At 41.9% G+C, this 20990-nt stretch overlaps 1 protein-coding gene across 2 annotated transcripts in view; it reads left to right on the forward strand.

Annotated features, from left to right (window-relative positions):
- LOC138286414 (galectin-9-like) overlaps positions 1-20219 on the forward strand; it is a 39395-nt gene extending 19176 nt beyond the window's left edge. For both annotated transcript variants that reach the window (XM_069226664.1, XM_069226665.1), the window contains 6 exons: positions 919-1038; positions 6436-6474; positions 11132-11173; positions 14355-14443; positions 15278-15434; positions 18751-20219. In XM_069226664.1, the coding sequence (XP_069082765.1) occupies positions 919-1038; positions 6436-6474; positions 11132-11173; positions 14355-14443; positions 15278-15434; positions 18751-18897 (594 nt within the window). In that variant the 3' untranslated portion in view covers positions 18898-20219. The remainder of the gene's footprint in view (positions 1-918; positions 1039-6435; positions 6475-11131; positions 11174-14354; positions 14444-15277; positions 15435-18750) is intronic.
- The last annotated feature ends 771 nt before the right edge of the window (positions 20220-20990 follow it).

Raw genomic sequence — 20990 nt, forward strand, 5'->3', positions numbered from 1 at the left:
GGATGGGTATATATATATTAACTGGCTTGAGATAGTTTTGCTTTATTTGCCAACAGTCGTGCCAAGGACATTTTAAATTATTTTTAGAGTTGTGTTCTTTCATTATATTCAATTTCTCATCTTTATATGTTGCTTTATACTGTATCTTGAAACCTCACACCGTGTCCTGTAGTTTTTATGCTTTGAGTACGAGCATCTACCAGAGGGCGAGCCATTGATTATTTTATGGAGAGGGGTCGCTGTCCAGTGGTGTAAAACGAAATGATAGGACCCCTCCTGCTGAATGTGATGATAGGCTCCCAAGTCTCCCATACCTCACCGATATTCATTGGCCCTGTGCTAAATGGGGGCCACCTGAAGGGTTGGGGCCCTTGACGGTCTAGGGCCCCACTGCACTGCAGGGACTGCAGGGTCTTGTGTTACATCCTTGTTGCTATCTGGGGATAAATTGTGTCCATGTGATTTAATACCTTTTCCAAACTTTGTTATCATGGCCTTTTTACGTCTGTTCTCCCTTTGATTGAGAATGATGTGTAAGAATAAGCACTAAAGGTGGATGTACACTGCACTGAGTGGGATGAGCGCTCCAGTGGAGGACACTTGTTGTGTTGGACCACGGTTAGCACAAGGCTGGGAACAGTGAATAGCTGAGATGTGATGTCAGATGTCTAACTTTGCTCCTCCTTCTACTCACCTAAAATACACTTTGCCCACTCACAAATTACTCCAACGCTCTCTAACCATCTCCTTTTCTAGTCCCCAAAGGCATTTTAATGTCATTTCATTTACTCTTCCCTTTGGAAAAAGTTTCTGGATGCTGTTTCTAGATATTAAAATGTTATATTTTTACCCTATTCTTTGTAGACATGATTGTTATATTTTGTCACACACAAAAACAGATGTATTTTTGCCTTCTAGGTGTCAGTGAATGGAAACCACTTCCTGGAGTACAAGCACCGGATTCCACTCCATAGAGTAAACACCCTGCACATAAATGGAAATGTGGAGTTGGAAAATGTATCTTTTCAGGGTCCTGGGGTAAGTGGGTTACATTGTTGCTAACTCAGATCAGACCAGGCAAGCTTCTACATGAGACGCTGTAAAAGGAAATTCCATTCAAATATTTTAATAAATGTTTTGAATGTGGTATTTATAGAGTGCAAACATAGCCTAAAAGCAATAAAGCGCGGCAGAGCAGTGGTTCACAACCTGTGGTCTGCAGACCCCCAGGTGTCCATGACATATTTCCAAGTGGTCCATAGGCCTGGGCTGACAGGAGCACTTCTCCAGTTGTGGCCTCTTGACAGAAACACATGCATGTTTTTATAGTTATTACTTCATTTGTGCAGCGGGTTTAAAAGCTCTGCCAATTTCCTTGTACATACAGCAGCTTTCGGGCAAAGATAAAAACATCAAGTTAACTACAGTTATTAATGTACGTGCTGGAGAGGGATGAAAGTTTTGCGTAGTGGCACTTTTGACACATCTAAGGTAGCACAGATGGTTAATATGCCTGTTGCAAAGAACATGTATCATACAAAGAACAGTGGGTTACTGCTTTTGTCAACAAAGATTCTTTTGTTGCTGTGCAGTTCATAAGTTACAATAGTAATCTAGCAGAATGGCTTATGAACTGTCATCAAAGAGCTGCATGCAAACTGCATGGCACAAATTAGAATGTTATGTTTTTTTCCCAGTCTTTCTTTATCCTTATGCTGTTAAGAACGTTTTGCTTGCGTAGAAATACCTTTTTATTATTAAAGTCAATTCTAACCACTGTGTTTGGTTCTGAATCCTGAGTTTGTGCTTCTCCAGACCAAGCACTCTTAGAAAATGCCTACCAGTGTGGATGACATGTGAATCCTACACCTTGTAGTCCCCTGTAAAGTGCTCTGACATCCTGCACTGGTATAAGTGGTGCTATAAAACAAATTAAATTAATGTGACAGAGAGGCTATTGAGAGATGAGGCCATTATGGTTATACTTCCTTTCCACACCACATATTTATGTGAAAAATCTTTCTAAAAGCTTATGTACCTAAAAAATAAAAACAGAAATCGCTTGGGAAATGTAGACTCTGACCTGAGGATTTAGCTCTCCTAAATAAAACCAAACAAAAGTTAATCACCGAGATGCAGCACCAACCTTTTCATTAATATTTTTCGATTTTTACATATTTTTTCAATATAAAATAATTATATCTTTCGTAATTTGAGTATTTGTTTGCTGTGTACTTGTTTGTGTATTTTTTGCGAATTACTGTATTAAAGTTTGAAATTTAAATCATGCAAATTGCTTAGGGGTCCCAAGCTTTCAAGAGTGATTCAGTGGGGGTCCCCAGGAGTCAAAAGGTTGGGAACCACTGCTGTAGAGGGTGCCAACGACTTCTGGCTACGCCCTGACGCTACGCAGCATAACATATGATGTATGGAACGCTTGAATTCATTTCAACTGTTGATATTTCCTCTGGGCCGCATACCATGACATCCTCTTTCAGCACTTCTGTGTCACTACAGGCACAGATCAACCGTAAGCAAATCAGTCTTCACTCCAGTGCACAAGTGAAATCTAGACCAAAGTGCACTGAGGGCATTAGCAAGACCAGAGTGTTTACCTTTTGGGGTCCTAAATCTAGAATACAGGCAAACAGTTGGTAGTTGCAGAATTCTGAATGACGGCACACAGTTCATTTTTGATAAATGGTGCTAAACTAAAATAATTTGCATTTTGTGTGTACAACAGTTAGGATCTTACTGCCTGCTTCACCCAAAAGTATGCATCTAATTAGATTTGCTGCCCAATTCCGTTCCCCGTTACAACGGTGCACAGTATATGAATGTTCAAAAATTCATCAACATGTTGTGTATCGAAAACATCTTTGAAGTTGACATTTGTAGCCAATATCTGACTCTTTTATTGTGCAATTTGTGAAGCAGTCTTACTCTGGCATGAAATACAGACCCATTTTTCTATCTAGAAGACAATCTGTTCAGCACAGCTTGCTACTCAGGAGAGCACAGCCAATATTAATGGGACCACTTTCTGTTTTAAGCCCTCCTGTCTTTTGAGAAAAGGTCCACTTACGGGTGGTGTATAAAAGATTGATTTATACGTCCTAAGGTCCACCAAAGTAAAAACACTTGTCCCTGTCAGTAATATAGTACTGGCAAATTGTGCTGAGCTTGCTATGCAGGGAGGCAGACTACTTTGTTAGGTACAGTGGGAGCTAAATCTGGTCTGATGGACACCAACCAACACAGCACAAGCAGGGGAAATGACAGACTTAGATCTGCACAACTCTATATTAGTCTATCAGAATTGTACCTTGATTCGCTTAGCTCCTTTATGCTGTTAGGAAGATTGGCGATTCTTAGTGAAGAGGCCAATCCCGAATTGAGATAGTTCTACTACTTTTCATTCACAAAATAAACTTAGAGTTCTTCAATGAGAACATTCAACCAATGAAAATTGGCACACAATGCCTCAGGAGCTGTATCCGATCCCTGAGCCTATACATCTTCTCCTTAGATGTACGGATAACATCACCCTACCTTACATGCAAATGCTCACTGCCCAGGGCAGTTCAAACAGCTAGCGGGAGAGGCAGGGGGAGTCATTTGTCACTTGTTCTATGCTTGTGAGACTGACGACGGAATAAGGAGACATTTCATGAAGTATGTCATAGCCTAGATCAGTGGTTCCCAACCTGTGGTCCGGGGACCCCTTGGGGTCTGCGAAGCATCTTCAAGGGGTCCGTGACTGCTTAGAAAATGTAATAATATTTTCAGATTAGTTCCCCAGCTTTCAGTAATGACTCACTGGGGGGGTCCCCGAATTCCAATAATGATTCAGTGGGAGTCCCCGGGTTCCAGTACTGTTAAAGTGGGGGTCCACAGAAGTCAAAAGGTTGGGAACCAGTGGCCTAGATTGCTTCTAGTCACCTAGAATGGAGGAAATCTGTAGATACCTGACAATCTAGAGAATGTGTAATTAGGGAAATGTTTTACTTGTTACAAACATAACAAATGCTGGCTCCTACATTGAACCCATTGACATTACAATCCATACAAACTGAGGGCTGTTTGGGAACAAGTCTTGCACTAAATTGAGATGTTTGAATTGAGAAGGATAACAATTTTTGTCAGCCACTCCATGGAATCACTTTTTTTTTATCACTGCTGCACATAGGTACCACCTAGAAGATGTTGGCTGACCATTCTCCTTCCTGCCCCCTGAGATTCCACACAGCTCAGCAGAATCCCCACACCAATTAACATATTGTCCCTCGGATGCATCACCACTTTCTGCACCCCCCACACACTCTGTGCTCATTAGACCCAAGACCTCTCATCATTGTGAGGCTATTATGCATGATATGGAATCTGATGTGATCCAAATATCTGTTATTGATGTTCCCTTCCTTTTCCATCAGGAGCATCCCAGATACAAGTTTTTCATTTGTATGATGAACTAAAACAGTAATACATTTTTTTTAAAATGAATCAACCATTCCCCATCAAGGTAGTAGCTGTGTTTAATTTGTAAAAGAATGAATGCCGTTGCCCATAGCTCGGATCAGAAGTCCGGAGATAAAGCTATTAAATGTCAGAACTCTGCATACCAAGGCTGCACAGTCTTCAATCCACCTCATGCATTTTTAATGCGCTACCAGACACTCCCCGCCCCTGTATCTCAATTTTACCAATCTCTGCTCTGCCTCTTTGTGATGCTTTTTCCATCATTGTCTTCCTCCTTCTTTCCCCATTGTGTCTTTTCCCTCTCTTACTCTTGATCAATATGTGGTGAAGAAGAATAAGTGCCATCGCAAAAAATGAGTGCCAGAGGGTCCTACCAGCAATGACTGGCTCAAATCAAGCCCTGGGGAGAGGAGACAGTTTTAGCTGGTTCAATCAATCAATCAGTGATTTGCAAAGCATGGCTAGTCACCCGTAGGGTCTCAAGGCACTGTTTGCGGGCGTGCTAGCCAGGTCTTGAGGTCCTTCCTGAACTGCTTCAGTGATGCAGTCTGCCTGAGTTTGAGAGGTACCATGTTCTATGTCCGGGCTGCAAGGTAGGAGAAGGATCTTACTCCTGCTGTGCTTTGTTGGATCTTGGGAATGGCTGTGAGGGTGAGCTGGGAAGAACGGAGTTGTCTGTTCGGTATGTAGAAGGCGAAGCGGTGGTTGAGGTATGCCGATCCTATGTTGTGTAGTGCCTTGTAGGTGTGGATCAGGAGTTTGTATGTGATGTGCTTGTTCTCTGAGGTGGGAGGAGATGTGACTGTGTTGGGAGATGTCCAGGATGAGCCTGGCCGCTGCATTCTGGATTCTTTGTAGTCTTGATTGTAGTTTCTTGGTGATGCTGACATAGAGTGCATTGCTGTAGGCCAGTTTGCTAGTGATGAGTGCATAGGTGACTGTCTTCCTCGTGTCAGAGTGGATCCACTTGAAAATCTTTCGAAGGAGTCAGAGGGTGTGGAAGCATTAGTACGAGGCAGCTTTGACTTGTCGGGTCATGGATAGAGAAGAGTCCAGGATGATGTCCAGATTGCGTGTGAGGTCCGTGGGAACATTTCCCAGTGCAGTGGGCCACCAGGAGTCGTTCTACGTGGAAGGGGTGGAGCCAATTACGAGGATCTCCATCTTGTCCGAGCTGAGTTTGAGGCAGCTGGCTTCAATCCCGGCGGTGACTGCTCTCATCCTGTTGTGGAAATTTCTCTTGGCCTTTACAGGGTCATCAGACAGGGAGAGGATCGGTTGGGTATCGTCGGCATAGGAGACTATGTTTAGCCCGTGTTGTTTGATGATTTTGGCTAGTAAGGCCATGTAGATGCTGAAAAGCGTCAGGCTGAGTGATGATCTCTGGGGCACTCAGCAGCATGTGTCTTTGGTTTCTGACGTGAACTGCAGTAGTCTGATACTCTGTGTTTTTCCGGTGAGGAAGGACCTGATCCATCCCAGTGCTTTATCTCGGATGGCGGCGTTGTATAGTCTGGCCAGAGGGGGGAGTGGGAGACGGTTCTGCAATCCAGCCAAGCAATACAGCACTGATGGAAGCAGAAGTTCATTGCATAGGCCGACTGCAATGCAAATGCTTTCTGGTTGTTGTGAGGGTGTCACTACTAAGTGAAATGCTCCTTTATCGCTGGCCTTTGTGTAATGGGCTGTAGTTTTCTGCTGCTAGTAATCGCACCACAGAAATAAAAGGGATTTTCTTATGGTATACTTTCCATCCTTCCGCATCAGTAAGTTGTGTCCATACATTTCAAGCTATATCTACTTTCCAACCCTCTACCATACTGTGTATGAAATGGGCTTGTTATGCCTAGGTATAGGCAAATGTTGTCTCCGCTATTTTTGGAAGATCCTCAGAAACTACCAATACCAACAATTTGGAGCATACTAAACTGGCAATAATTTTTGTTTCCTTCACAGGGATTCCCTCCATCCTGCCCACCGGGAGGATCATTCAATGTAAGTTACAGTTCTTTAATATATATTCTAGTACTCTAGGACTTCTTGAAATGTTAAACCACACTTCCACAGAATTTCTTCTGTGAAGCGCACACATCAGTTTTCAGAGAATTCTGCTATACTGGAGAAATATATGTGTTGAAGCATCACCAACCTTCACTTGTTTAGAGTTATCATGTTAATTAGGTTTTATTGCTAAGGTGTGTTTACTTTTTGTGTATATGCGTCTAGTAATGTTTATGCCCATGTTTACAAATTCAGCTTGAAGACTATAGCTTTTGCATTATAACTGCCCTTAGAGAGATAAATGCTTTATAGAAATTAGGTGAATATCTGGCACCTCTAGACCACCATCATGTGGCACTTATGTGCATTTAGCATTTCTCTACCGGGGGAATTCTCCTCAGTAGGGAGCTAATGTCCAAGAAGAGTCTCACTGGAAGGTGGTATGGATAGTTTTGAAGCATGTAAAGGAATCGAGGAGAGCAATCCTCTTGAATAGGACTCATATACCCTTTATCTACACTGAGATCATTATCTAGAATTTGAATATGTTCCAGTAACTGGTAGTCAATAATACTTCTCTATAAAATCTGGAACATATAAGGCCAGTGTACTGAATCAAAAGATGTTTTAGAGTCAATTAGGATTAAAGATGAGGCTTCAGTCAGTTCAGTCACTCTAGCAGAAGTGTCAAGCAGCCAACGAATGCTGTGGTGAGTACCACTGTTCAGCATAAAATAATTCTGGCAGGCATGGACGAGGGCTTATATTACCCTTACCAGTTTATTAACCAGGATTTTTGCTTCGATGTTACCCAGTACAATTGGGTGAGAAGAAGAGCATTTAAAAATGTTCTTTCCAGACTTGGGGATGGCCACTGTTATGCGCACCAGAGACTAAGTGGTATTACTTCGGACTTTCTCAACTCCTCATAGAGATGCAAAGCCACTATCAAAAAAATATTTATGAAGAACTCTAGGGGCAACTCAATAGGATCTGGGACCTTCCCATTATTCATAGAGGTGATAACCTCCTGAATGTCTTCCACAGTCATTGTAGGATCAGACTCTCTAGTGTCTTTGTTATCAGATTAGCTGCTATTGGGTGGGACCTTTCTTGATTGGGGTGGTCTGCACCACATAGGGATTAGCATAGCTTGTCACAAAAGTCTCCTTAATTGATGCAGTATTGAAAGCCAACTCCACCGCGAACCGGAGGATTGTTCTATCTTCCATGTCTTGTGTTGCCAGACAAATCAAAAATGTTCCTGCCTTGTCTTCCCATTCATATATTTTATGCTGTGTGGCAACCCAGTAGAGACTGGCCAAGTTTAACTGAAGCTGCCTAAGCACCTTTATTGTTGCCATGAATCTTCTAACGGTCGAGTTGTCTTATGACAGGGAAGCCTATTTTCCAAGTTTAGTATAATTTCCCACCTTGACTGCAGCACTACAGACTTCAAAGTGGGCCCACTTGAAGGAGGATGTGGTTGGGCCAGCTCACACAGAAGCAGTAAAGGTTGATCCTGGATTTTCGAGACTCCCTGTCTTGTGACCGGGCTGGGCCCAGGGACATAGCTTACCACCCTCTGAAGCCGATGAGTCTCTTTCTCTGTTCATACCACTGCTCCTGGTTGCAGATTTAGCCCCCCTCTGTACCTCCTCCTCCTGACCCTTATGGGGTACCTGCCTCTAATGGCTCTGATGGCTAATCCTCTCTGCGCTGCAGCCTGGGGGCTCTTTCCTCCACCCAGTTCCAGGCCTCTTCAGCTTCGTCAAAAAAGTGTGTCTTCTGATATAGTCTTAATCTGACCTGGAAAGAGGGGAATGTATTTAATTTGTGTTATCTGGAGTTTAACCTTGACATTAGTAAACGATTTCCTCTACTGCTGCACAAGTGTGGTGTAATCCTGGAATTTTTCATTTTTCCAAAGTCCAGAAGTTCTGTTTGCCGGGTGAGCCACTGTGAGGATAACGTGCCTGTCCAAATAATTAAGTAGTTTTAGGATTATGGGCAATGAGAAGCACTCATTTGGGGTGTTCTTGATAAGGGTTTGATGTCCTCATTCTATCGCAAGGCATGATGAGAGTTATAGTTCTGGGAGCCAGGTTTTAAACCATTTGGAAAGAATTGTTAATGATGCGCACCTTCTGCGTCCTCTGGATCATCCTCCAAGTATAGATGATAGTGTCTAGATCTGCCTTCAGCATCTTCTGCTCGCCTATTCAGTTGCCCTGTTTTCTCCTGAAGTCTAGTGATGTCCAATTTGAGAGAACGCACGTAGTCCTCTGCCAGTGAGACATGGTTGTCAACCTTCAACCAATAGTCTTGCATATTACATAGATTCTGGCGCAGAAGGGATACCTCTATGCCTACTCTGTCGATTCACCCTTCAAGTGCTTCATGGAAGTCACAAATTGTTGTAGGATCACAGCTTAGGGTGCCAGTTCATCTTCTTGAGGTTGTAGATTTGTTTCAGGTCTGCCAGGCTGCTTTGGTTGCGCTCCAATAACTAGTTTTGTGAAGCAATCAACATTACCCTGTGCGGGGGCCACCACATTACCCTGTGCGGGGGCCACCACCCCTCCACCCTTTAACATACTGTCAGGGTGAGCCCATCCCCTTTGTATGGTATGTCCTGGCTGTCTGTTCTGGTGGGCACACTGTGTCACTCGATCCCTCGCCTGACCCGCTCCGCATGCAGCTGGAATTTCCTTTTTTTGTATGACTCACACCTCCCGGCAACCCGCAGACGCTCTTTAGGCCCAACAAATATTCAGTTTAGCACCGCTGTGAGGCCCTACTACCATACATCACTCCACCAGGGGATAGGAAAGGGTGGAGCAATGATTGAAAGCTGAGGCAGAGTCTCAGAAGAAACCAGTCAAGTCTTCTGCACCCGTCCCAATTGGGGCCCAGTGCTCTCTTTCAGTATGCAGAGCATTTAGGGTATGAAGAATGAAATCAAAAGGCAGGGTGGGGGTGAGGAAGGCAAAGCTCCCATAATGGCCAGGGTCTTCTGTGTTCTACTATATGCCGGCAGGTTGAAGTCCATACCCAGACAAGGATTACTGTCTCTCCGAGGACTCTCATCTGCAGCTGACCCCCAACAGAATCTCCTCTCATCCAAGAATTCTCAGGCTCTTCTCTGACTTTGACAGGCCATGAGCTGCACCCTCAAGACACTGGCATCTACTCGGGGATACGTGGAGAAGCCGGGGGGAGGGAGGACAGGAGGGGACAAAGGATAAGCCGGGTAGCCATAAAAAAGTTCCCCATATCATCCTTGGGCTTCTGCTGCCTAATTAATATTGATTAGGAAGGTCATACAACAAACTCAGTTGACTGAGGATTCTGCTGAGCTCCCAACCAGTTCAAAGGTTGCATCTCATAATCAGAGACAAGCTACAAATAATCGGTGCTCAGTTTCCAACCACTTATTGCACCCTGTCTCTGAATACATCTGGCCCCTAATTTGAATAGTAGATTGATTGTTTAGGGGGGCTCTGAAATTCCCCAAAATGGCATGCACTGCTCCATGCACTCCAGATTTTTTTATTTTTATTTCTTCCGAGAGTGATCAACCCAATTTAAAATATCTTTTAAATTGAACTATTTGTATGGGTAAAACTAACTCCCTGAGTGACATTGATAGTTTGTAAGATTTGTGTGGGTTTTCCAGTTTTATTGAGGTGCACATGGGCGTCGTTAAGTAGCGCGTGATCTGAAGGGGTATGGTATATTAAACTGCAGGTCATAGTTTTGTTGAACTATATACCTCACCTATTCTATTAGTCTCTATGTTTTGTTGTCCTTACTTACCATTCTAAATGTGTTAAAGTCATGATGCCTTTCTGGCTACAAAGAGTTAACAAATCTCTGTTCTTTTATTTTCTTTTTGATTCTATTCTAAGTTCTGATAAGGAAAAGGGGTAGAACATCCTATACAAATAATTTTGATTCATTTAGTAATATCTTGGCTAAAGTATGGTCTTCTTCCTGGGGGCACAAGGTTTAGAGCTGAGATGAATTTGTAGCCCTTACATTACCAAGCATCCTAAAACCAGATGTAAAAGTGTCCTTCTTTAATCACAGAAATGTGTTCTATGATTAGGAAGAATGGTGGGCTTTTAAGTAAGATTGGAAAATAAAAAGGGCTGGGTAATGGGTGGTGGGGATTGATAGTGTTTGATATTTGTGTTAAGGTATCTGGCTGAAAGAATTGGAGAACTATTTGTGGGAGCAGGGAGGTTGTAGGTATAATCTTGCTGTAAATATTTTATCTATGGATCCCCCTTACACTGCCTTCGCTTTAAGTCTCCTGATTCTGAGTTATTCTTACCACAATTAAAACAAAGGCTCTCACATTTACGTCACACATTAACATTCTTTGCGTATTTGTGGAGAAACAAAGTATTAAAAAATCTGTGCACTCTCAAAGTATTGCTTACTTGTGGCAGAAGAGTGTTGGCAAGTTGCAAATAGCTATGCAGTATTTCTTTCCAGCACATATCTAAATTCTTATTGTCAATGTAAAATAATGTACTCTAATCATAATATTTTCATTTTCCAACGCGTATGTAGATTTTAAACGGTACCTATTTGCATCGCACTGTCGTACATTAAAACTTGTGTCTTTTTCCATCTTTTATAGCCATTTCCAAGTCCACAATTTCCACCACATGGCCAACAATATGTAAGAACCTTAAATTTATTTGAAAAGGCATTGCCTCTTTTCCTTTCTTGCTGACTAGCCACTATGTTCTTGCTTTTATCTTTCGGCAATAGATCATGCTTTACGCTACAATTCTAGACATTGCAATAATTACTTGTCTAATTTTCATCAAGTGTATTTGAATGAAAACTCAGCAATTGTTGTAACTGTTTGATATTCGTAAATAATAACCAAAAACACGGGTGGGGCAAAAAGCTAATGTAAAAATATGACCTCCCCATTGTTACCAGAAGTGCTCCATCGTGAATCTACAAAATGTTATTAATGTAGCCATGGCCAACATATTTTTATGAGGTATCTGATTTGCTATGTCCTTAGTAACAATAAGTGCTCCCAAACACAAGCTTAACATTAAAGCAGTTGTCCACATCCAAACAACATTCAATGTAAACATTTGATTTAAAAGCTAACACAATATAGACATTGTGCTTTCATTTAAAGTTCCTCAGTACTTTTAGTATTAGTCATCTGGAGGATGTGCTTTTAATATATTGAAAACAAAATTAAACGAGCATTGGCAAAGTTAATAGGTCTGGGTTAGGGTGCTAACCCATGCTTTGTGAGTACATCAGAGATAGGCACACTGGAGAGAGCCATCAGGCAGTGACAGAGGGCTATTGTTGTAAATTAGTCCATCATGCAGGTTTATGCATGCACTAGAGTGGAGGTGATAGCTAATAGGCTGCAGATGGATACAGAGGCTCTCAAGGTTTGATACAAAGACCTTAAACAAGGTGCAGGGCTAATCTCTCAACTACCACATCCAAATCATATACTAAATGGACTGGGCTTTGAGGTCTGATGAATAAGGCAATGGGTTCCATCAGAATTCTTTGTTTGAAACAGGACATTTATTGCTCTCAAAAAAACACAATCCAAAACTGGTCAATGTGTGTTTCTAGACCTAAGTCACTTCCTCAGGCCCAATAACAGTACTGAATATTAATCCACATTGATATTATTGAAATAATGAGCATCCAATTCTACAATGACGTGTGTGTGTGTGAGGATGTTAACATGTGTTGGACAGTTTTGACTGGAATAGAGGTGGAAGGATACCCCACTTAGCCAGTAGCATTAAATGAGAGATGAACCCTAAGCCAAATTTGATTGACAAAGTCTCAGACCGGTGGACGAAAGAGGCTGGTTCAAGAAAGCCGATGGACCCAAAGGCCACTATTTATAATTTGTTAGCAATAGATCTGTTTGACCACTGTGCTATGAAAACACAGACTTAAATGTTGTGCACCACTGAGCTGTCTCCTGTCATTTGGAAGACAGAACCTCTAGAATGAAGGCAAGGTGTTAAATAAGGAGGATCTGAAGCAGTCTGTCTGAATGCAATTAATACCTCTGCAACTGTTAATTGTAAGAAATAACATGTTTATATACTGCTTTGCTCAAGTTTATATATTTGAGAATCCATTTAAAACAGTGACATTAAAAGTAATGTGAGAGCCTTGATAGGAGACTAGAGTTTAGTTGGTGGGGGGGCATAACGATGGATTACTCAACAACAGAAGAATGATGGGTGAAACACAATAATTCTTCCCGTTCAACAATTTGCCTCTGTACTTTATTAACTGCAGTGGTCATACATATATGTCAGCAACTTACACTTTGCAGTTGTTTATTAACAATGCAATTGAAATAGTCAACTTTGACTTCAAACTAATCAGAAGATTAAAACTATTCCTATAAGGTTATCTGCTGATCAGTAAATCTAGAGCAATGATACTCAAAGTATTACCCGGGGGCCACATACAGCCCTTGTGACCTTTACATGCAGCCCCCTAGGCAACAGCAGCACTAAACTGACTCAGAAGGAACAGTAAAAAGATGTTAACAAATAGAGAAGCATTTATTTAAAGGTTAATTGAAATTAGAGAACCAGCTTGCATTTAGAAATACTTTAATTTTTTTAAGACATCTTGCAGCAAAAGAGTAAAGATATGATAAAGTCTGTAAGAGCCAAGTCATTTGCTAAGTGCACTATTGGATAGCCTGGGTTTATATTATATATGCACAACATTATGATTTATTAAATGGAACACAGGAGAAGGTTTTGTACAGCACATATCATGAAGTCATGTATTTCGAGATCCTTGTATGTGATATTAAAAAAAGGAGGGAAAGTGAACTAGAACAATTGCCTAGGATCACACAATTTAGTTAAGTGGAGAAGCTGGGATTAATCCCAAGTTTTTGGTTTCACATTGTGCAATTCAGACACTAGATTTATATACCACGCTTCCCCTAAACGCATTTTAGACCACCCCCCACCCCAGACCGCCACCCTGCTAGCATCAATATGGCCCTCCGTCACATCACTGACCACACTTTGTGGCCCCAGGGAAAATGTTTGTGAGTACCCATGATCTAAAGTGATAGTATAATTATTGTGGCAGTACCTAATTCAATAGCCAAAACCAGAGTTTTACAAATAATCAAGAAACTGCAGAACTTCCAAATCATTGCTTAAACTAAAAAAAAGAATGACAATTTATATGATCCAAGCTAAATAATGATTATGATGGGCAGTGCACTAAAGTTCAAATTTCAAGACCACTGAAGCAGTGCATTAAATCATTTATTGCAACTCATGAGATCACAGGTTCCTTGTTTTTCCTTTCTGCATCGAGGCTCTACATATAACTACGAGTTAAAGGAGGGAACTGCAAGAGATTGAGAGCAGGGATGGGTGCCATACAGTGGTGCACGCACTGCTCTAGCTATTGAAACAGGAAAATAACCTTCTCAAAATTCAGGAAAAAAAAAAAAAAACTATTGCTTGCTTACCAGCCAATAACATGCATGCAAATCCTCATTTTCCGCTGTACTGTGGAGCAAGATTTGTGGTGCAGATATACTCCTATTAAAGTAAATAATTTACTTGGCTAACCAAGGAATAGTAGGGCAGCTTACTAAGCTTAAGAGCTATATAAATGACTAGGTTAATTCAAATTGAACAGTGATTTAATATTTACTATAGCTGTGTTTATTTTTGTGATTACTATATATTTGATTGATTACCAGCAAAATTAACATCATACATATTTTAATTAGTATTTCGTTTGGATCAGCAATGATTATATTCTTCTTCTCTTTGTTTCATAGTTTCTTTTCCTTCTGTTTTTTGCAGCCTGTACCATACCACTCACACATCCATGGGGGTTGCCACCCATCTAAAACAATCACAATATCCGGGGCCGTGCCGCATCACGCTCAGAGGTAAACAAGCCTTGAGGATCCCTACACAGAAAATTATACACACTATCAGTTTGACACATGTTATAGTTCAATTGCCCCACCATTATCGGAATACATGTCAACAATGATGAACTTTTTATTTCAGTAAAATATGATTTATGGATTTTCAAAGCATCAAAGTAAATTTGATTATCTGGGATACTTCACTTAAAACAGTGCAGCCCCATCGATGATGGTGTCGTAGATGATTTCTTCTATGAGCGTGATGCCAAGTGCATTGCATTAGTGGTGTGAAATCTTAGGTCAAGCTGCTACTTTAATGTCATTTTAGTGTTTGCATTCTAGCAATATCATGTTAGCTGTAGCTTATATATTAGGCATGTGTTGTTGCACAAATAGCAGCAGTGCTAAAGCCCTAATAAAAAAAGGTTACACTTAGAATGATAGAATTCCAGGGCATTTCCCCTTTTGCTTTTCCAAATTGTGCTTTTATGAAGCCTTCCTTTTTTGTAGTGCTAGCTGCTACTCCTATAAGTGATGTATATATTGTAGATTCTTCCCTTAACCACACAAGCAATGAATTCTGTTGAATAAACAATATTTATATTTCAATTTTTAAAGGTGTTAAGGCTTAGAAAGCTGTTAGACCACATGGCTTTGCAACACTGGCTTTGGAAAAGACCACTAAAATGGGCTATGTGCATAATGCCCAACTATCTGCAGTCCAGTCCTTGTGATATGAGAGACGTTTTGTATCCGAGGCAATGGGATTCATTGTGGTGTGTTAGTTCACTGCAAAGTAGAAAACTCCTCAGGGTAGAACATTGCTTAACCAATGGTCTTATTGATTTGTAGGTTTCATGTAAACCTGAAGTTCCATGGCGGGACCGCCTTTCATCTGAACCCGCGGTTTAATGAGAGCACCATTGTCCGAAACAGTTACCTGAACAACCAATGGGGATCAGAGGAGCGTGGAGGAGCAATGCCCTTCTGTAAAGGACAGAGCTTTATGGTGAGATAAGTGCAGAAGCATACAAATATTGTAAGGTCTTAAGGTAACATGCATGATTTAAATAAATGGGGAAGTGGATGGACAAGAAAATATAGGATGTTGGCTATGAGGATCCACACACATCATCTAGCAGCTGTGCTCTTAGAGGATTGTCCGGCACACTCTTCACTAGCCCTAAAGGCGGTTTGATGCAGTACAAGTAACTCTGGCTTTTGAGGCCCTCCAGGGTTTTGTTTATGAGCTTAACATCGGTTCTTCCCCTACGCGCTTCCTCCCTTACTTCCATCTATCGGTTTCTCATATTCACATCTTTGCTTCCAATCCACCATAGGTAGTGTGTTTGGGGAAGATTGATGGAAGTAAAATAGCCATGTGTTCTGAGATGAGATGAACTGGTACTGGGTCTGGAGTGGTCAATAATTTTGGCTCAGCGCTAAAGAACCCCACCACTGGGACCAAACCTCATTACCACCTCACTGTTGTTTGAAGGCCTCTGCAAACGTTGTCTGCTAATACAAGTTCAGTTTCTAACAGGAGTATTCTTAAACACCTGAGCAAGAGAGCACAGGGTAAATTATATGAATTACCCTCTGTCTATAATACCTCAAAGATGAAGCACTTAGAATGCAACCCAGTCTTTCCCTGTGCAATTCCTTCAGCTGTCTCCATCTTCACTTCTTCATTTTTTACATCTTTATATTTTAATCACAAACAATCTGCAGGCAGCGTACCATATGCCTGATAACCTTTACCAACTTTAAATCAACAAAATAGTCCCCATCCCCAAGAGTCCCAGCAATTATGGTCAAACATGAAGGTATACCATCAAATCGCATCGCAGACCGTTCGTACGGCAGTGTACCATTGGAACTAAAAACACAACAGTACATATATTGATGTAAAAACAAAAGCAAAACGTAAGGAGAAGCAAAAGATCAAATTAAATAAAGGAATATAACTGAGACCACCGCAACACCTCTGCCCCAGGACATCCTGAATGAGATGGAGTTGGGGGAGCAGCGGGGAGAAATGATAAGGAAAGGAAGAGCAAAGCATATTGAATGGTCGGTGACGAACTCCCATGGACCATGCACCATTTGCGTCCTGAGCACTCAAACGTGCCCACTGCAGATCTCAATGGGGAGGGGAATGATTCTATGGGTCCACACATAGTGGTGGAGGTGGCTGGATAGGGAGGGAATGGGAGACTAAGAGGGTTTGGAGGGTGAAGGGCAGCCTGCCGCATGCACACTCATCGGTGAGGCACAGCTTGAGTACCTAAGATACAGTGAGCTAAATGTACATCCATGTTGCTTATTGTAATGCTCCTTCAACACAAAATAATGGATAGAAAAGCATAAATCAATATTAACTATAGGTGATTTGTGTGAGACTTACACGGTATTGTCTGAGGCTTAATTTATTATTTTTAGCTCGTTTGTGTTAATTCTGACAAAGAGCAATTATATGCAAATCAGCCTTAACAACACACCAAAATAGACCATCCATCCCCACTGCTAGAATACATCCCCTCTGATTGGGAACACACAACCAACTGTGAATATTTGGCCAACTTATTAGTGAGGTGTCACTTAAATCCTGAAGGCACAGAGACGTCTAAATCCCCCATTGTTTTTCCTATGCTTCCTGTGTACATGTCCTTCAGTTGTTTCCAAATGCATTCCTACATCTCCATCAGGTCCTACTTCAAATCCAAAACTTTATCCGACTGCCTCACTCCTTAGCTCGATTTCTGATCTCTGTGTCTTTATTCTCATATGTGCCCTATGCATCCTTTAGTTATACATATTTATTCCAGCTGCCCCAGTTCCTTCCTCCTGCTCTTCTCATCTTTACATCGGTTATTTCCCTAAGCCCCGTCCTCCCTACCTATCACTTCCTCATCTTCATAGCTTTACTTACATTTCACCCCCTTCATCATAGAACATTCCTTAACTTTATTCACGCTCCCTCCATGTGTCTATCCCTCTACTAAGCTTCACTTCTAATCCTTTGTCTTTGCTCTTCCTACATCTTTTCCAGTCTGTTCTTGAATCTGCACTTCCCTCTGCCCATGTTTGCTTCCATGAGCCTTGTGCCATGTGACTACCTCTGCTCTCAACTGTTTACTTCATTTCCAACCCAACATTTACTTTGATTATTCTCCCTTTACCACGTCTGCTTTCCCACCTTTACTTAATGTGTCCTCCTTCTCTCTCTTTCTTGTTCCATCTTTGCTTTATTCTACCTCTTTCCACAGTATTTAATGCATTACTTTTTCTAATCTATACAGAACACCAAAGGTAAATTGTAGAATACTTACAGAATAGCAGGTAGGCACAGGAGTTCAGCCTGATATTCCGTTTTGCAGCCTGAACCTATTGCGGATTCACATATTAGTCTACCACTACTGGCTGTGTCTTGTTGAGAAAACAATTCTTTTTTGGACATCAAACATAGGTGGAGTCTTTAAGACCCATCATGATGAAGTTGAGCAAAAGCCCACAGAAGCCACATCCAGATTCTGTTTTCCACTTTCAAAATTAAGTAACATTTCTTCTTTTTACTATTAGGACATTCTAATACAGAGACTCAAAGGGGCACATTTGCAAACTTTTGGCAGAGGACAACGCTGCAAGCCATCTTGCTGCACTGCCCTGCGTCCAAGGAAAAGGGCAGAAATGAGCAGTAACTACAAGAAATTCCTGTCCTTGTCCCCACAGTGGGCTGCCAAGCGACAATGCAGGCACCTTGCACCACGGTGCAAATGTGTCTGCGTTGGGGGATTGATTGTTTTTGTGCAGGAAGGGACACCTTCCTGCACAAATCAATCACAAGAGGCATTTTCCTCTTTCTATGTGTGCTGCAGGATGCAGCACACATAGAAAAAGGAAAAAACAAGCAGAAATTAAGAAATTTCTCATTGTTGCACCTCCCTTGCGCCTCCCTTAGGGAGGCATAGGTTTTTGATGCATTTCCGGGTTTACAAAACCTTGTAAATCTGGGAAAGCAGCAAAATCCATGGGTGTTGCCTGGGAACACCCACAACAACATCCATTGAACACCTCAATGAATCAAAGTAAGACAACAGAGCAACTTGCGCAGCATTGCCTTACTCCATATCTACAAGGCCATATAAAGCCACGCAAAGTGGCTTTGCGTGGTCTTGTAGATATGGCCTTGCAGCCTGCGCTGCTGGTGCATCACGAAAAGTGACGCACCAGTGGTGCGGCTGCTTGTAAATATGGCCAATAGTCTGGAATTTGCGATTATAAGCATGTTTGTAAACCCTAATATATTTTTCTTTCTGTTCCAGCTTGTAATCTCTTGTGAACACCATTGTTTCTCCGTGACTGTGAATGGCCAGCACCTTTTCAACTACAACCACCGAGTGCCTCACTTTCAGCAGATCGACCAGCTGGAAGTGGAGGGCGATGTTGTACTGCAACATGTGCAAGCATAAAGGAAGCGCCTTTATTGAACCTGATTAATAAGAAAAGTGTGCAGTAATCATGGCAGCTAGTTATTAGTTGATTAATATTTGAAGGGGTCCTGAAAAGTGGTTTTGAATAGTTGAATTAATAGTAAGACACAATATTAAAATGTGACAACTTTGGATATAACTGGTTCGTGGCTCTCCCGCCTGTTGCCTGTAAAATATACAAAATGATCTCAATTTCTAAATCCTTGTTATTGGTGATGAGTGAGTGAGTTACATGGCTGGGAAAAGGGGGCGGGGGTGTAAGTTTATCTTTTTTCACTTTCTATAAACTAAACTGATTTTGACTCTAAATGGGTAAAATGAATAGGAAAATACAAATGTATTTTAAATTCCCTCTTTTCTTTCTTGCAGAGCATTTATCTATAAACCTGAAGCTGTGAAGCCATAGGCACAGGGGAAGAAATGTTATGTTATCATAATTTGTATAACGTGTACCTGGAATTAATATGGTCGTTCAGCGTTATGCGCTCCATACTGTGGCATTCAACATATGATTACGTTTTATAGTTGCCCTTGCTAATGTACTCCTTCTCCCCATGTGCCTATTCCCTGCATTTCACCCAGTCAGAAATGGATGCCATTAATCTTACCAAAATCTCACCCCATGTGTGTACACTGACCCTTCTAGTTTACATGTGTAAGGCTATTTCAGGGCTGGTGCAAACATTCTCGCTGCTTTAGGTGGTGCCCTCCTAAAGGGAGGGCATCACGTACGGCAGAAGTTTGCTACTGGTTGTTGGAGCTATCGGGTGCCGCCTTCTAGAGCTGCCCCTGGGGGCATGGCATAAATAAGGTGCATTGACTATACATGGAGGTCATTTACATAGTCGGTGGTTGTCCTGAAAATCCAGCAAGCCACTAGCACTGTGGACCATTTGTCACGGTTGTTCTATACATTGTACAATACATCGAAGCAAACCGGCAATCGTCATCCAACAACCGGATGACTCTCTGACCAGAATAGCGTTTGCATGTTCCATATCTTTGTCATGCCTAAGGTTTGCTCTATGTTGATGAAGCTTTACCTTGTCTGCAGTATATTTTTCATACATCCTAATATTATTGAAGTTTAAATTATATTGGAAGTTAAACTTTTAAACTGTGCTATTTCCATTTTTAGGACTGTTTGGTCCATAGTACCTGAACAAATGTCATTTTAACGTGAATTGAGTCACTAAATATTAAAAAGAGGTTTTTAGCGAACACCACTATTACGTACTCAACACAAAGTTGTTTTTTGTTTAACGAGCCCTGCTGTAAAAAATAAAGTATAGTTTTCAAGATCTGTGATCCCCACTGTCTTCATTTTTTAAATGCAAAAGTTAATTTCTAAACTTGGATTCCTAATGGAAATATGATAAATACAGGGATAGTGTAATGCTCCGCTCCCTGCAGCCCCTGAGCCTGCCCGCATCGACACCCTCCTGACACCACTGCAACCCATTTTGCCCCTCTACCTCCAGCGGCGACCCTTGGTAAGTGGGACCAGAAAATTCCCTGGAATCAGGGATAGCTATGCAGTAAAGGACCCAGCACTACCAGGTCAGTGACTGCACCGTGCATGGGGAGAATCAGCAATTTCTTCCCATGTAATTCTTGGACCCCTTCACCAGGCAACTCTGAATCAGGCCTTATGAGGTGGGGATCTCGACTCTTGTTGTTTAGCATGAGTCTCTGGTGAGCCACAGAGGGCTGTCCTCTACACTCCTGGTAGAACTTTTACACTAGCAAGATAAATCTGAGGTGGGAGATGGTGCAAAGCCTCGCATGGGAAAGGCTGGATGTCTTCGAGGAGATGAAAAGCACTGACCCTCAGTGGTCGACACAGCTCTGAATATAAACTTAGGGCCTGATTCACAAAGGGCCTCCACACTCGTGGCGGGGGCCCCACAGTAGTAGAGGGGGACCCAACTAATGACGGGGGCCTTCACTTGTGGCGGGACCGCCGCAATGGGAAAATGCAGTTCGGAGGTCCTGCCACGAGTGTGGGCCCCCTTGTCATGACTGCGGGACCTCTGCCAAGAGTGTGGAGGTCCTTTGTGAATCAGCCCCCC

Source organism: Pleurodeles waltl, chromosome 3_2 (genome assembly GCF_031143425.1).
Source record: "Pleurodeles waltl isolate 20211129_DDA chromosome 3_2, aPleWal1.hap1.20221129, whole genome shotgun sequence".
NCBI lineage: Eukaryota > Metazoa > Chordata > Amphibia > Caudata > Salamandridae > Pleurodeles > Pleurodeles waltl.